This window comes from Sceloporus occidentalis, unplaced genomic scaffold, assembly GCF_023333645.1.
Source record: "Sceloporus occidentalis isolate IW3139 unplaced genomic scaffold, rSceOcc1.0.p SCAF_1, whole genome shotgun sequence".
NCBI lineage: Eukaryota > Metazoa > Chordata > Lepidosauria > Squamata > Phrynosomatidae > Sceloporus > Sceloporus occidentalis.
In genome coordinates, this window is record NW_028316981.1 from 128,921,689 (window position 1) to 128,936,892 (window position 15,204).

At 41.5% G+C, this 15,204-nt stretch overlaps 1 protein-coding gene across 1 annotated transcript in view; it reads right to left on the reverse strand.

Moving 5' to 3' along the window:
- The window catches only part of MGAT5B (alpha-1,6-mannosylglycoprotein 6-beta-N-acetylglucosaminyltransferase B), a 301,222-nt gene that overhangs the window by 88,122 nt on the left and 197,896 nt on the right, over positions 1–15,204 (reverse strand). Inside the window, exons 6-8 of the mRNA XM_089534995.1 lie at positions 12,461–12,631; positions 9,634–9,798; positions 9,286–9,455 (exon numbers count right to left, since the gene is read on the reverse strand). Of these exons, the coding sequence (XP_089391121.1) occupies positions 9,286–9,455; positions 9,634–9,798; positions 12,461–12,631 (506 nt within the window). The remainder of the gene's footprint in view (positions 1–9,285; positions 9,456–9,633; positions 9,799–12,460; positions 12,632–15,204) is intronic.

Below are 15,204 nucleotides of genomic sequence, written 5' to 3' on the forward strand. Positions count from 1 at the left end.
CTCACCTGTTTACTTAGGCACTTTACTGTTAATTTCCCAAATGTTAACTCCATCAACAACCCCATTCTTTTTTTCCTTAATGCACAATTTTATGGATTTTACTGTTTTTTAGCCAACGTGCCTGTTCTTACTATGAACCACTTTAGGGGTTTAAAGTGAAAAGTGTCAGGGATGATGGGAGTTGTTGCACTTCACCTCAGGCTGTAACTCACCACCAAGTTAATGGAGCTGAGCTGACCAGTTTTGGCCAGTGGTTATTGCTTTCTTCCAAAGCAGCAGAGTTTCTGAGAATAAGCTGAAGACCCTGACAAACCTCTTCAGGCTTTCTCACTCTTCTTCCTCCGATGTCTCCAACACCATCAGGATTTGCTGACTCTTGTTTTCACTCAAGACACCAAACGACTTTGTAGTCTTAAACAAAAGTACTATTTTATTCTACTATACACTATATACAGTTACAATTCTTGCTCTCAGAATATGCCCAACTATCCTACCACAATTCTACCAATCAACCACAACAACCAGCAGCACATTAACAAAACTGGCAATTATTATAGCTATTGTTAGGTGCCACCCACTGGGTGTGTACATTCACATGATTGGTTGACTTTGTTCACCCCAGACTCAAGTCCAACCCATGAATATGATCTGATTATCTTGTCCATGAAACAAGTCTCAGGTGTTGCCAATATTCATTCCAAAATTTGTCCTTGGCTCCCAAGACTTCCAAATTAGATCACCTTTTACACCTGTGTGATTTCTCTGTCTACCCATGCTTAGTCATTTTGCTTCTCACATACATATTTTATTTCTATAACTGCATATCCCATGTTGCATTTCTTGACATATATAGATGTTGGAAATAATTAATTAATCCATTAACGCAAATCGTGTGATTTCAAGCATTTTTTAAAAATTCACAGACTGATGTAAGAATGGGCTTATGAATTAACACATGATATATGAAAAATAGACTGGTCTACCCTTCCCTTGTTGTTACTGTACTCAAGAACACCCTTTCCTTGTTCACTCAAGAAGAAGGGAAGTTTGTGTCCAAATTTAAAGGGAACCAGATTAGAGTTCAAACCTCTGCTTTTATTTTAGCCAAAATGAAGTGTAAACCTTGACAAGTCCCCTTGGTCCCTGCTCCCCTCTGCCAGCATTTCCAGAAATATTTGTGTAGCAATTTCAGAGTAGTCTAAAAAACACCAAGCAGGTGGATAAAAGACGGCATGATCTCCTGCTACTCTAAAAAAAAAAAAAAAAAAAAAAAAAGCTAATGTAATTACAGCTTCCTGCTGCACTTGTTCCCTTTTTTAGACTGTCAGATTACTCAAAATTGTTACAAGCAAGAGAGAGGCAACTCATCTTACAGTGAAGATGCATGCATTTCTATATACAGAGAATACAGAGGTTTCCTAAGCTGTCCTTTCTCTACTCTGTCCTATGCTGACCTACCTTCTGACCTAGATTTTAAGAGCTCATTGTTCCTTTCTTGCCACACACCTTCTTGATCCTCTTTAGGACTTGGGCATCTTGGCTTTGTCCAAAAATAGTTTTGCACAAGAGTATTTCACACAAATACATTCATTTCTGGCACAAATATTTTTATGCTAAATTGTTGTATTTTGCCCAACATACAGTGGCTTTTTACAGAAATGAAAATTTTGCAAAACAAACCCTTAAATATAAAACATCATCAGAAAATATGGGGGGAAATCTCTTAATGAGTCAAGTCATCTTTTTTCATTGAGTATAAGAATATTTATGAAGATTCTTTATATTCCTAGGTCACATATTTCCTCTTCATCAACACCTAAATAAATAAACCATGAGAAATCATTGCATTTTAAAGTTATAAGAATGCTAGCAGTGGCATTCTGTCTGTGAAACATACAAATCATCAAGTGACTGAGATGGAGGTAAAGGCCAATTCATAGTGACATCTCTAACCATGTTTTGCAAAGCCTGTTTTGTTTTCTTTTCTGTGTGGCAGCTGGGGAATGTTGTCCTCCATTTTGCACTGGAGCTACACCCATTTCCACCTGGAAAGTCTCTATGCACAGCACAAAAGTTACAGACACAGGGGCCTTCTCCCAACCTAAACTGATTCAGCTTGACACTTGCACTCTCTTTCCCGGGAGCTGCAAATTGCTGCTGATGTTACAACCTTCCTTAGCATGGTTTGTACCAGATAATCAAGTACATTTCACCTCTTGGCTGTCAGAATGCATAAAAGAGATGCTAACAAATTTACCAAGAAATGCAAGGGAATGGAAAAACAATGAAATGCATGCATCTATTTTAACTATGGGAGCCAGGGGGCAGCCAGATGTTTTTCCTTCCAAGTGAGATTAGAAAGACTGCTAGATGCAGAAGAGGTATAAATGCCAACTCTTCCCATGAGTTTACAGCCAGGATGCTATAATATTAACACAGAAGGAATTCCACATTCAAGTAAGTTTCTGCATTCTTCAACTGGAATTTATTGGCCAAATTAAAACAATTATGCAAATGTGTTTAAGCTGCAGTATGCGATCTCTCAAAAGATAGTGGGGAAGCTGGACTTTAGGGAGAAGAACAGATTAAACATAGGAATTAGCTTGCATTTTGGAGAGTACACAAACAGAAAGAAAACCAGCCCTCATATTTGGTGTAGGTTTATTAACTCCATGGTGGTAAGACCCCACAAATCCTTCCCTTTAAATGTTCACATTTCTGAATTTACTAACAAGTGTCATGGACAGTGTAATGTAGGATGGGTGATTCCCCCCCATCCCCCCATGAAAGATTAGAGAATTATTCTCCCACTCTGTCACTGTGCCAGCTACTGGTCTTGTTTTACCCAGCTGATAGGAAACTACAGTGGGCAAACATCCTTAAATCAAAAGCCCCAGCCTCAGAATGAAACAGCTTCACTAGCCCATCAAACAATCAGACAGTACAATATTAGCTGCCTACACCCTAATTGGTCGATAGAGGAAAGGATGTTTTCAGTTTCCTACACTGTTTGGAAAAGATCATCAGGAGCAACTTGACAGGCACATTTTATTTTGATACCTTTATATTCCAACTTGTCTTGTGTTTCTTTTTCCTTTTCTTTCACCTGATACAGATGGTGTGGAAGCACCATCCTTGGGTCAAAACTAGGGCTGGGGAGTGCGCAGCAACTGCATGCTCCTCAGCCCTAGTTCGTATGGACGGCACCATTTTGAAGGCACACCGTCCATACACTGTGTTCAACGATGGCATCACGCATGTGCCAGCTCCACACCGACCAGCATGTGTGTGACACTACTGCGATGCTGCAGGGCACTTGATTGCCCTTTCAGTGTCACGGGAAGGAACTGCGAAACGTAGCTCCTTTTGCATGCACGCATTGCTGGCGCAGCCTCTACATGGCTGTGCCAGCAATGCAAAGGAGAAAGGGGCCAGGCCTGTCAGGGTGTCCGGGGGCATGAAGCCCCATGGACACCTCTTTCCAGGCCACAGAGAAGTGGCCTGGGAAAGTGCCGGGTTGGGGCCCCTTTTCCGCAGTCTGTACCATGCCTTTGCTTCATTGGGAGTTTGCCTCTGCAGTTCTTCTTGTCTCTCACTTCCATAAACATAGAGAACGTCCCAAGGGCTATGTAACCCAGCCATTTATTGAACTATATATATATAATTCCCCTAAGCAAAGCCTCTGCTATGGTTACAATATATAAATTAATCAAATTGAAGTCGAAGGCTTTCACGGCCGACAGCCATAGTTTTTTGTGGGTTCTTCAGGCTATAAGGCCGTGTTCTAGAACAGTTTATTCCTGTTTTGCCAGCAGCTGTGACTGGCATCTTCAGAGAATGCTGGCATGGAAGAGAGTAAGGTGTATATACTATTGGTTGAGAGGAAGCAGTATGTATACCCAACATTTTCTGAAGATGCCAGCCACAGTTGCTGGAGAAACATAGCCTCATAGCTCAAAAAACCCACAAAAAAATTATAAATCCAGTTCATTCAGTGGTTCTCTTCTAGCTGGGACTAACAAAAGGATTCAGACTACCCTTTCTTAGCCTTATTCTTCAGTAGCAACTGATTTGCATTAAAGAAAGGGGGAAATGGCATGGACTTACATGTCCTATGTAAATTTGGGATTTGTAGTTTGTCATGGCACCAGAACTCTAACAAAGCAAGCTAAATAGCTCACAAAACCACAAATCCCAGAACTCCTTAGCACTGAGCCATGGCAGTTCAAGCAGTTTCAAACTGCACTAATTCTACAGTATAGATTCAACTCTGTTGTGACGATATAAAGCTGCTAGTTGAGGTGCATTACAGTGCCAAATTGCCACATGCTGGAGCAAAGAAGTCATCAAGATGTAGTGAAATTTCCTTTCCACAGGCTATACCACTCTGTGCTGTGCTCAATGCCCTGCAAGAAGATTCAACCATCATAATTAAGTGCTTTACACTCTTCAGCACTACCAAGACATCTGACTCATCCTTCAAGTAAAATCCCTATTAACTGCATCAGCAGATGGCCCCTGTCCTAACCACTATCTGGATGTAATATACAGCAAGTGGAAATAATTTGCAAGGAAAAAAAATCCACCTAGAGCTAGAAAGCAAATAAAATTAAATTGAATTCAGAGTTTAACAAAATAGAGTACTGGCTCTGCTGAACAAGAAGAACCCTTTGCCTGCCCTTTAAATGTTATGAAATGAGACACTTTACAGGTATGCCATGTTACAAAACCTGAGTGTGCCACAGTATACTAAGAGAACAGATAAAGCAATCATGCTATGCAGATTCTCTTCTCACAGAAAGTTGTGCTAAGTTGGAAGGGGCAATTGAGGAAAATAGCTGATGGAAGGGAAGAGGTGTCCTCTTCCATTTATATGGTGGTCTGATAAAACTCAGAAAACCATCTAAGCATCTGTTAATCATGGGAGAGAAATTGTGAGCTCTTAAGCAGATGTGGACACTCTTTCTCCCTACAACTTTAAAGCCCTACATCACTTGAGTCCAGCTTACTTAAGGGAGCACCTCCTCCCATATAATCCATCCCACACACTCAGGTCCTCTGTGAGGAATTTAATGCAGCCAAAGAAGACCGGGTTGGCTGCAGTTTCCCAGAGAACCTTCTCTGCTGCAGCTCCAAAAATGTGGAATGACCTGCCAGAGGAGATCTGTCATATCACCTCTCTTGATGCCTTTAAAAAGGCGGTCAAGACGGATTTTTTCTGGCAAGCCTTCCCAGACTGACTTCCAATTAAATAGACAACCCCGCCTGCTCCAGGTTGTCTCGCTTTTAGTTGCTGTCTTTAAACTGTTTTAATTATTTTAACTGTTTAATTTATTTTTGATTGTTATGTTGAGGGTGAAGGGTTGGAGGGATTGGGGAATGTATCAACAGTTGTATTATGTTTTTTTATTTTTTTGTTGTAACCCACCTCGATCTGTAGGAAGAGGCAGGATATAAATGATGATGATGATGATTACAACTGTTCTGCCCATGATGGGGCTGGGGGCAGAACTGAATCCTTCTAGAAATTACAGAAGCTTTGGCTGAGGTGGGTTACTTATTTATTTATTATGCTGCCTTTCTCCTGAGATGGAACTGCTATGGCCCTCTGAATCTTGCCCAACTGCAAGTCCCATCACCACTACCCAATATAGCCATCAATGAAGGATCATGGGCAATGGTGTCACTTGGGTTGGAGTCACCCAGTGCAGTAACTCATGGTGTCTCCCCTTCAACAAACTCCTCCGTAACACATCATACAGAATCCTCAGTAATGTTTTTTGTACTAATATAATTCATTAATCATAATTCCTGCATATCACTGAATGTAATGGCAATAGTTGTGACTAAAAAACTAGTGAAATTAAAATTATATCTTTAAATTACAATATCATACACACAAACTAAGGAGTGTAGTGCACAGCTAAATAATCCAGTTTACCTTGCCTGGTTTGAATCCTCTTCCGGGATGCAGCCAGATATCATATGCATTTTGCCGCCAGTGCCACCTCCCACCTAAAACTTGGCTCCCAGCTGTGTTCAGCCAGCTGATTTGCAAAGTCAGGAGCTTCACAGCTTTGCAAATCAGCCGGCTGAGCTTGAATTCTAGCCGGGACTTAGGCGGGTTTTAGGTAGGAGGCGGCATCAGCAGCAAAATGCATATGATAATATCCGGCTGCATCCCAGAATAGGATTCAACCGGGCAAAATAAACCGGATTATTTAGCTGCGTGCTAAACTCCTAAATGCATTTACATGTACATAGTTCCATATGGTTGAAGTGAAAATTTGATAAAAGGTGACGTTTTTAAAGAAAATTAAAAAATAATATTTTTTAAAAAATTAAAAATTAAATTGACATTTTTTTTAAAAAAAACCTGAGCCTCTCCTTTCTCCTCCCACTGTGCTTCACCCCACTCATGCCATCTCTTCAACATTTTAAAAGGACACAGGTAAATACTACAGCCTGCTGATGCCAAACATTGAGATGCAGTGGTGTCAACCCCCCTCCCAGGGTATCACCTGGTGTTGTCCACAGCCATCTAGTGACACTACTGATTATGGGAGGTACAGTGCAACAGCATCGGAAGTGCCACACTTTCCCACCCCCATACTGTGTAAGCTGTTCTGGACGTTGATATTAAATAATGTATTTTACATCATTTCACCCTCTAGCCATTTGTAACAAGTGGCCCTGCATCCAAACATCATTACGTTGAGTGTTTTCCAGTCACCCATCACTGCTGTAAGTTAGCAAAGCCAGAGAAATGTGAACTGTAATGATACCAGACTAAGAAGAGCATTGAAACCTCACTTTATTGACAGGGAACAAGAGAAGCTTTCTACTTTTACATTTACCTTTGTTTCCTGTAACATTTACTTTGGCACTAAGGTTTAATTTGTTCTGTTTTATTTTTGAGAATGGGAAAAAGCTAGAGCTGATAAGGGAGTATGCTATTCAGACTGAATCAGCAAATGTTAAATACTAATCAGCACATGCCTGCTGCGATCCTGTTTGCTCATTCTTGTTCTTAAACCTCATCAGGAGCAATCCCCATTATTTAAGATAATTGCTTTCGGTAGCTCAGTCTGAGCTATAAGTAGCACAGAGCTGAAAGCAGGAGGGGCTTTTCAGCAACACTTTCATCAGGGTGGAATGGCGCTTCCCCCTCTTTAGCCTATTTGGAAGGTGTGGACAGTGCTGCAATATGATGGAAAGTGTTTATCTGTTCCAAAAGCAGCATCCCAAAGAGAGGATCTTCCATGTGACCACCAGCCCAAAGACGAATAGTTTTCTCAGTAAACTAGAAAGCTAAGCTAAACTTGCTTTGCTCTTAGGAGTTACAAAACACAGTTATATCATCATGGTCACTACAAAAACCCTGATGGGCTGGGATCATTTTATGGAGGAGAAACAGCTCCCTAACTATTGGTGTGGCACAGTAATAGTACAGCAGGAAGAACAGAGAGAGTGAACAGGCATGAAAATGGTAAATGCTTTTAACAGCATGGATTAGAAAAGAAAATGATTTAGGGACCCTTTCTCCCCACTCCCTAACTGAAATACAGATATTTGGAAAAACAATAATTATAAACTGCTGGTGATGTTGGGACACATGCATTTTCTTCCAAATCTGTGGAGAGAAGTTAACTGATTATGGCCCAACCGTTCCCTGTCTTTTCTGTTGCTGCTGTTGTTAGCCACCTAAACAAATAAGCATCAGCCTATCATTTTGTATAAGCTGAATCATTTCCTCCCGCCTTTACAAAAGTGTAACAGAAAACAGGGTGAGGTGATGCATGGATACTGTCATTATGTAGTTTGGTCACCAGATGGCACTCGACTGAGCCATTTCTGTCAGAGGCAAAGAGACTTTGAAACTTGTGTAAAGCGATTAGTGGGAGAGGAGAGCCTAAATAACACTTGAAAACATATCTAAGGGTAGTTGTGTTGCCCACACAGCAAAATACAGTAACTTCCAGAATCCACAAAACAGTGATAACAACCAAAAATGCACAAAATAATGTGCATGATGTATTTTGTGCCTTTTTGGCTGGCCCAATAACTTTGTGGATTTTGGATGTTATTGTACATAACACTTGCCCCCCCCCCCCCTCCCTCTCTATGTTTCTTTGGTTTATGTACTCAAGCCTTTTGATTCCTTCCTACCTGTTACTTCACCCATCTTTAAGAAGTTAGTCAGTTTCTTTGTACCCTTGTCTGGGAAGGGAGCATTGATGGGGCCCAACCCCAACAAGGGCTACTAGCTTACCACCACATGAGCCAGCTTTTAGGAGCTCTTGTAACCAAGTATAAGTCTATCTCCTTTTCTATCCCAAGATGTATTTCCTGAGAGATTTAACATGTTTTGTGTTTGTTTGTTTTTACTTTACAATAGCATCCTGAGTAATAATTCCTGTCTTTAACAAAAGATCTTATTACACTAGCCTTGCTGCTTAATATAAATATCAAATATGCCTACAATTTCTGGGTGCAATCTGGCATTTTCAGCTGGTGGTTTGTTCTTCCTGGAAGGGGACAATGTAGTTTTTCCATGGCAGAAGACAACTGGGGCCAGCATTCCCAACTTCCTGTGTCTGATTACATGAGAACTAAATGCAACAAAGAGCAAGACTTTCTCTTCCTTTCAGATTGATAATACCAAATGTTCATGATGGTGTTGATATACAGGTTGATTCTCCCTTATCCAGAATTCTGAAAAACTTCAAAATCCAAAATTGTCCACAGGAATGGCTGAGATAGTGAGACCTTTGCTTTCTGGTGGTTCACTTTACACAAACTATGTTCCAAGTACAAAACTATAAAAAATATTGTGTATAAAATTACTTTTGGGCTATGTATTTTACCCACACAGTATATACGAAACATAAATGAATTTAATATTTATACTTGGATCTCATCTCCAAAATCCAAAAATAATCCAAAACACTTCTGGTCCCAAGCATTCCAGATAAGGGAAACTCAACCTGTATAATTGTTACAGAAGAAGAGGAGGATGAAGGAGGAGGAGAAGAAGATAATCCACAACCTTATCCCTGATTTCATGTGGTTCCTATAGCTTTTTTTAAAAAATGGTAACTAACAGGGGGCTAAAAATCCATTTTAGAAATAGAAATAGGGGGAAAAAAGAATAGTGGAGGAAGGATGAAGCAGGGTTCCTCTGACCAACCAAAAGACAAGCAGTGTAGCAATGCTTGGACAGGACCTGTAATCTCTTTCCAATCTATAATCACTTTTAAGATAGTGTTTCATCACCAAACCTACCTTTGGAGTTCTTTCAAGGAGACTGTGATTTTCAGGCTATGACCAAGGATGAAAAGGACAGCTAAGATATCTGCCCATTGAACCATCTCTCCCAATGGGCCACCTTTTAATACACGAGGGCTGAAAACATCTCCTGATTCTTCTGTCAGGAAGCCAATGTGGATCAAAATCTGGAGGAGGAATGGGAGAGGAGGGGCAATGATGTCTCAACATAGAGAACAAATTGGGAGAGGGTTGTTAAGAAAATGAGACAAATTCACAGAGAACACAGCAAGCCAAACATTTCACTCTGATCATGCCACCTGAACAGTGGACAGTTTGATTCTCAAACAATTGACCAAGTTCTACCTGTTTCTGGTCTCTTGGTTTGCCCTGCAACTTTTCTTCTAGTTGATAGGAAGCCCTCAGCCACTGGGTGGCCAAATGCCGGATCCTTTTCTTCATGAAGATCAAAGACTCCTTGCCGCTGCCAATCAGCTCCAGGAGGTAGGAGAAATCTCTCTGAAAAGCTGCCTAGGAGTGTGGGAAAGAAAGCAAAGAGACTATGCCAGTTAATGCAAGGTCAAGGATCATCCAAAATGCACTCATCCAAAATGCACTCTTTAGTTCTTTAGGCCTGCATGGGTCACATACACAAACTTTTTTTCTCTCTCTCTCCATTACCTGTGTCAATATTTTGGATTGAAGATGCTCTAGATTAGGGCTACAGAACACTGATCATCATCATGTTTAAATATATGAAGGGATGTCATATTGAAAGGATGAAGCAAGCTTGATTTCATCCTGCTCCAGAGACTAGGATATGGATCAATGGATGAAAGTGACAGGAAAAGAGATTCCACCTAATAATTAGTAAAAACTTAACAGTAAGAACTATTTGATGAATCCCACTGTGGGACAATCCCACAGTGGGAGAAATATGAATCCTGGAAATAAACAAACAAACAAATAGTGGGATATGCTGCCTCAGAGGGTGGTCCTTGGAAGATTTAAACAAAGGCAGGATGGTTTTCAGTTTCAGCTACTATCCTATCATCGCTCACTAGCTCATTTTGTATTAGAGGAAGTGATGCTCCAAGATGCTCAGAGGACAACAATCTCAATGTAACATTATATCAAGAGACATATTCAAGCACTTTCAAAATAGACATAAAATAAGTATGTCAATTTTGCCTTCCAGGTCAGTACCTTAAACTTCCTCCAATATCATCTCAGCTTGGAAAGTAAAACTGATATAGCTAGTAAATGCCATAGAAACTTCTAAGAAGGGACAACTGCAGCATTTGCTGGGGGTCTACTCAGTTATTAGGTAATTTTATCTTTAATAGATAATGATGTTATCCTCCTCCAGTCCATCTGCCTTGGTCCAGGCCTCAGAGGGAGAGAAGAACCACTGGACCTCATCCCCTTTCCCTCCATCATTCCCATCTCCTTTTGTTTCATGTCTTTTAGATTGTAAGCCTGAGGGCAGGGAACTGTCTGATTAAAAATAATAATTGTAAGCCGCCCTGAGAGCCATTAGAGCTGAAGGGCGGGATATAAATACCTAAATAAATAAATAAATAAATAAATAAATATGGACTAAAGGAAAAAGGAAGACTGGAATCAAGGAGCAATGCTTCCCATCTTTTCCTCCTGAGTTAGGTGGGGGATAAAAACTTTTAAATGCATATTTTATCGCATATACCAATCTCCTCCTCCTCCTCCTCCTCCTCCTCCAGGGAGTGGGGGACTGCAGCTATTTGAAGAAGACATAGGTGCATTACAGACCGCCCTAAAGCGGGCGGTCTGCCGCCACCGCCATTCGCTGCCGAGGGAAGCCCCAGCGGCCAGACCACGAGGCTTCTGGCCGCAGTGAAAAAGGAGCGCCTAAATGGCGCTCCTTTTCAAAACGCGGAAGTGGCACCGCGAGGGGTGAAGCGCACCCTTGCGGCGTCACTTCCGGTGCGCCATGTCTGGAAGCTGTGCGTCCAAGACGTAAAAATGGCAGCGCCCATGTAGATGGGCGCTGCCATTTAGGACGCGCTCCGCGCGTGTTGGGAACGGGGCCGGTTAGGAAGGGGCAACCCTTCCTAACCCTAGGATGCCCCTTCCTAACCCTAGGACGCACTGAGTGCGTCCTAAATGGCGGTCTGTAACCCGCCATAGTCCCCAAAAACTTTCCCCTTTCCCTCAAGGCATTCTTTAAGGAAAAGTGGCAGTACCAGCACCAGTCCAACAGAATTCCAAAAAGAGTGTGGCTACAAGGAAAGATATAGATTTACAGTGAGTCAGATAGCAGTATCATGGATTTTAAGAACTTCCTTACCAGACTTAAGGAAATTACTCTTTCAGGCCTTAAGATTTCAGAATCTCTGAGTGGCTATGCTTGTTGGAGGATTCTGGCAGTTGTACTCCAAAATTTAAATCTTCCAAGCTGTATTCCTTAATTGCATTTAGCCCAGTCTGAGTGGAGGTAGAAAGTCCTGACTAGTGGACATGAAAGCCCATGTCCTGTCTAGACTCACAATTTTCCTCCTGCAAGATGTTACATCTTGCCTGATGAAGAAGCCCATGGAGTTTCAAAAGATTGCAACAAGTATATTGTGCATTTCAGTTGGCTAAGAAAGATATCACCGATAGATTTTTGTTTGGATTTGTTAAATGGCTAACACAGCTACTCCTGCACATTTTCCTCCTGTCCTTCACATATTCAGCATCAGCAGTGGCTTTCCTGATACAGACATGTTGTTTGTTTGTTTGTTTGTTTTCAGAAAGACGTTCTGTTACAGCTTTTCTCTTGGCATCCTGCAGGCTATTAGTATTTTCTGAGCACATTTAATCCAAAAGGCTTCAGGACAAAACAGACAGGTGACTGAAAGTCAAACAAGATGTTAAGAGGAATGTATATTCCCACAATAAATCCAATGAAACTACTTTCCCTCTCACAACAGCATCTCCTCAGAGATGTGTGCCTCTGCAATCTGACTTGCAAATAGTAAGCCTGTATTTAACTTGCAATGACCAACCAGAAAACAAAGAAGACTACATGCAAACTATTTGGATGGGGACAATTTCACACTATGACAAACAGGCACATTTCACCATTTGAGGGAGCATCTCTTTTAAAAATGTGATAAAGCCTTCTATGAACCAGTGTTACTCACAAGCACAGTCTGAATCCTGCAAGTCTCACCTGCACCCGGGGTGGTGGCTTTGTGGAAAGTGTAGCTGCAGTCTGATTTCGCCAAGGCAGCACAGGGCAAAACCACTCAACTTCGCTGAGGTAGATGAGGAATGAGCATTCTGTGCCATCCACACCAAAAAATGCATAGCAGGGATCTGATGTCCACCTGGCCCTCATCCACTGCAAGACAAATGGGTTATCAGGCAAGCCTTTAAAAATGTTGTAGTTTAATTAGTTTTTAAGTGAAATAAATGATACCAAGCAATCATTGGCTTAACATCTGGATTTATGTCAAAAATTACTCAAGGCTGACCTAGTCTTTTGGGGGGCCATTCAGACTACATTAAAAACCGGGTTTGAAAACGATTCTTCCACATGAAATTCATATTGGGCCCGATTCCATCACAATCCATGTCAGGGCTTGCACAAGGAAATGTCCCTTACACTTGGGAATCCAGATTCGGGCTAAAATCCGTCTTTTCTCAAAAGACCCGGGTTGCGCGAAATTTGAACTTGCCCTCGATCATGATCGGGGCAAATTTAGGGAGGTATTAGGGTCAGGGGGTGGGCAGAGGTCGGAGCATTCCCTCCCATCATCAGAAGGGAGGGGGGAGGAGGAAGAGGAAAGAGCCAAAAAAAGGGGAATCTGGATGCAAAGGGTGACAGGAGGAAAGGGGGAAATCAGGGGTGACTTTTGGGCTGCAGAGGGCTGTCAGAGAGAGATGGGGGATGGAGAAAGTGATGAAGGAGGAGGGGGAGCTATACAAGGGGATCAGCTATTTTGGATCTGATCCTAACCAATAGAGATGACCTAATTAATGGAGTGCAAGTGGTGGGATCCTTAGGTGGAAGTGACCATGTTCTCCTACAGTTTGTTATACAATGGAAAGGAGAAGCCAGGCATAGTCAGACACGCATTCTAGACTTTAGGAAAGCCGATTTTAGTAGACTTAAAGAAATACTGAGTGTGATCCCATGGTCAACAATACTAAAAGAGAAGGGAGTTCAAGATGGATGGAAGTTTCTAAAAAGGGAGATACTGAAGGCACAATTTCAAACAGTTCCAGTGAGGAAGAAAAATGGGAGATGTCTCAAGAAACCAGGATGGATGACTAAAGAACTTTCAACTGAGCTAAGTTTTAAATGGGACATGTATAAGAAATGGAAAAATGGGGAAATCACCAAAGAGGAATTCAAACAAATAGCGAGCCTGTGTAGAGATAAAGTCAGAAAAGCTAAAGCGCAGAATGAACTCAGGCTTGCTAGAGAGGTTAAGAACAACAAAAAGGGCTTTTTTAGATATGTCCGCAGCAAAAGGAAGAAGAAGGAAATGGTAGGGCCACTGCGTGAAAAAGATGGCAAAATGCTAACAGAGGACAGAGAAAAGGCAGAATTACTCAACACCTTCTTTGCCTCAGTCTTCTCAGAAAAGGCAAAGGGAGCTCAACCTGAGGATAATGGAGCTGAGGACAGAATTTCAGTACAGAATAAGTAAAGAGATAGTAGAGGTATACCTTGTTAATCTAAATGAATTTAAGTCTCCAGGACCAGATGAACTACATCCAAGGGTATTAAAAGAACTGGCAAATGTAATATCGGAGCAATTGGCAATAATCTTTGAAAACTCCTGGAGAACAGAAGTCCCAGCAGACTGGAGGAGGGCAAACGTTGTCCCCATCTTCAAAAAGGGGAAAAAAGAGGATCCAAACAATTATCATCCAGTTAGTCTGACATCAATACCAGGAAAGATTCTAGAGCAGATCATTAAAAAGAGAGTCTGTGAACATCTAGAAAGCAATACCATAGTCACAAAAAGTCAACACGGGTTTCAGAGAAAGAAGTCATGCCAGACAAACCTGATCTCTTTTTTTGATAAAATTACCAGCTTGGTAGATGAAGGGAATGCTGTGGATATAGTATATCTTGATTTCAGTAAGGCCTTTGACAAGTTCCCCACGATATTCTTGCAAACAAGCTTGTAAAATGTGGGCTAGACAAGGCAAGTGTTACATGGATTTGTAACTGGTTGACCGACCAAACACAAAGGGTGCTCAGCAATGGCTCCTTTTCATCCTGGAGAGAAGTGACAAGTGGGGTCCCACAAGGCTCTGTCCTCAGGCCAGTTCTATTCAACATCTTTATCAATGACTTGGAGGACAAAATTGGGGGAATGCTTATCAAATTTGCAGATGACACCAAATTAGGAGGAGTAGCTAATACTCCAGAGGACAGGATCAATATTCAAAATGACCTGAACAGACTAGAAAACTGGGCCAAAACTAACAAAATGAAATTCAACACGGAGAAATGTAAAGTACTGCACTTAGGGCGGAAAAATGAAAAGCACAGATATAGGATGGGGGACACCTGGCTGAATGAAACTACGTGTGAAAGGGATCTAGGAATCCAAGTAGACCACAAGTTGAACATGAGTCAACAGTGTGATGTGACAGCTAACAAGGCCAATGCGATTTTAGGCTGCATCAATAGAAGTATAGTGTCTAGATCCAGGGAAGTAATAGTGCCACTGTATTCTGCTCTGGTCAGGCCCCACCTGGAATACTGTGTCCAGTTCTGGGCACCACAATTTAAAAAGGACATTGAGAAACTGAAGTGTATCAAATGGAGAGCGACTAAAATGGTGAAAGGTCTGGAAACCATGCCCTATGAGGAACGGCTTAGGGAGCTGGGGATGTTTAGCCTGGAGAAGAAAAGGTTAAGAGGTGATATGATAGCCCTGTTTAAATATTTGA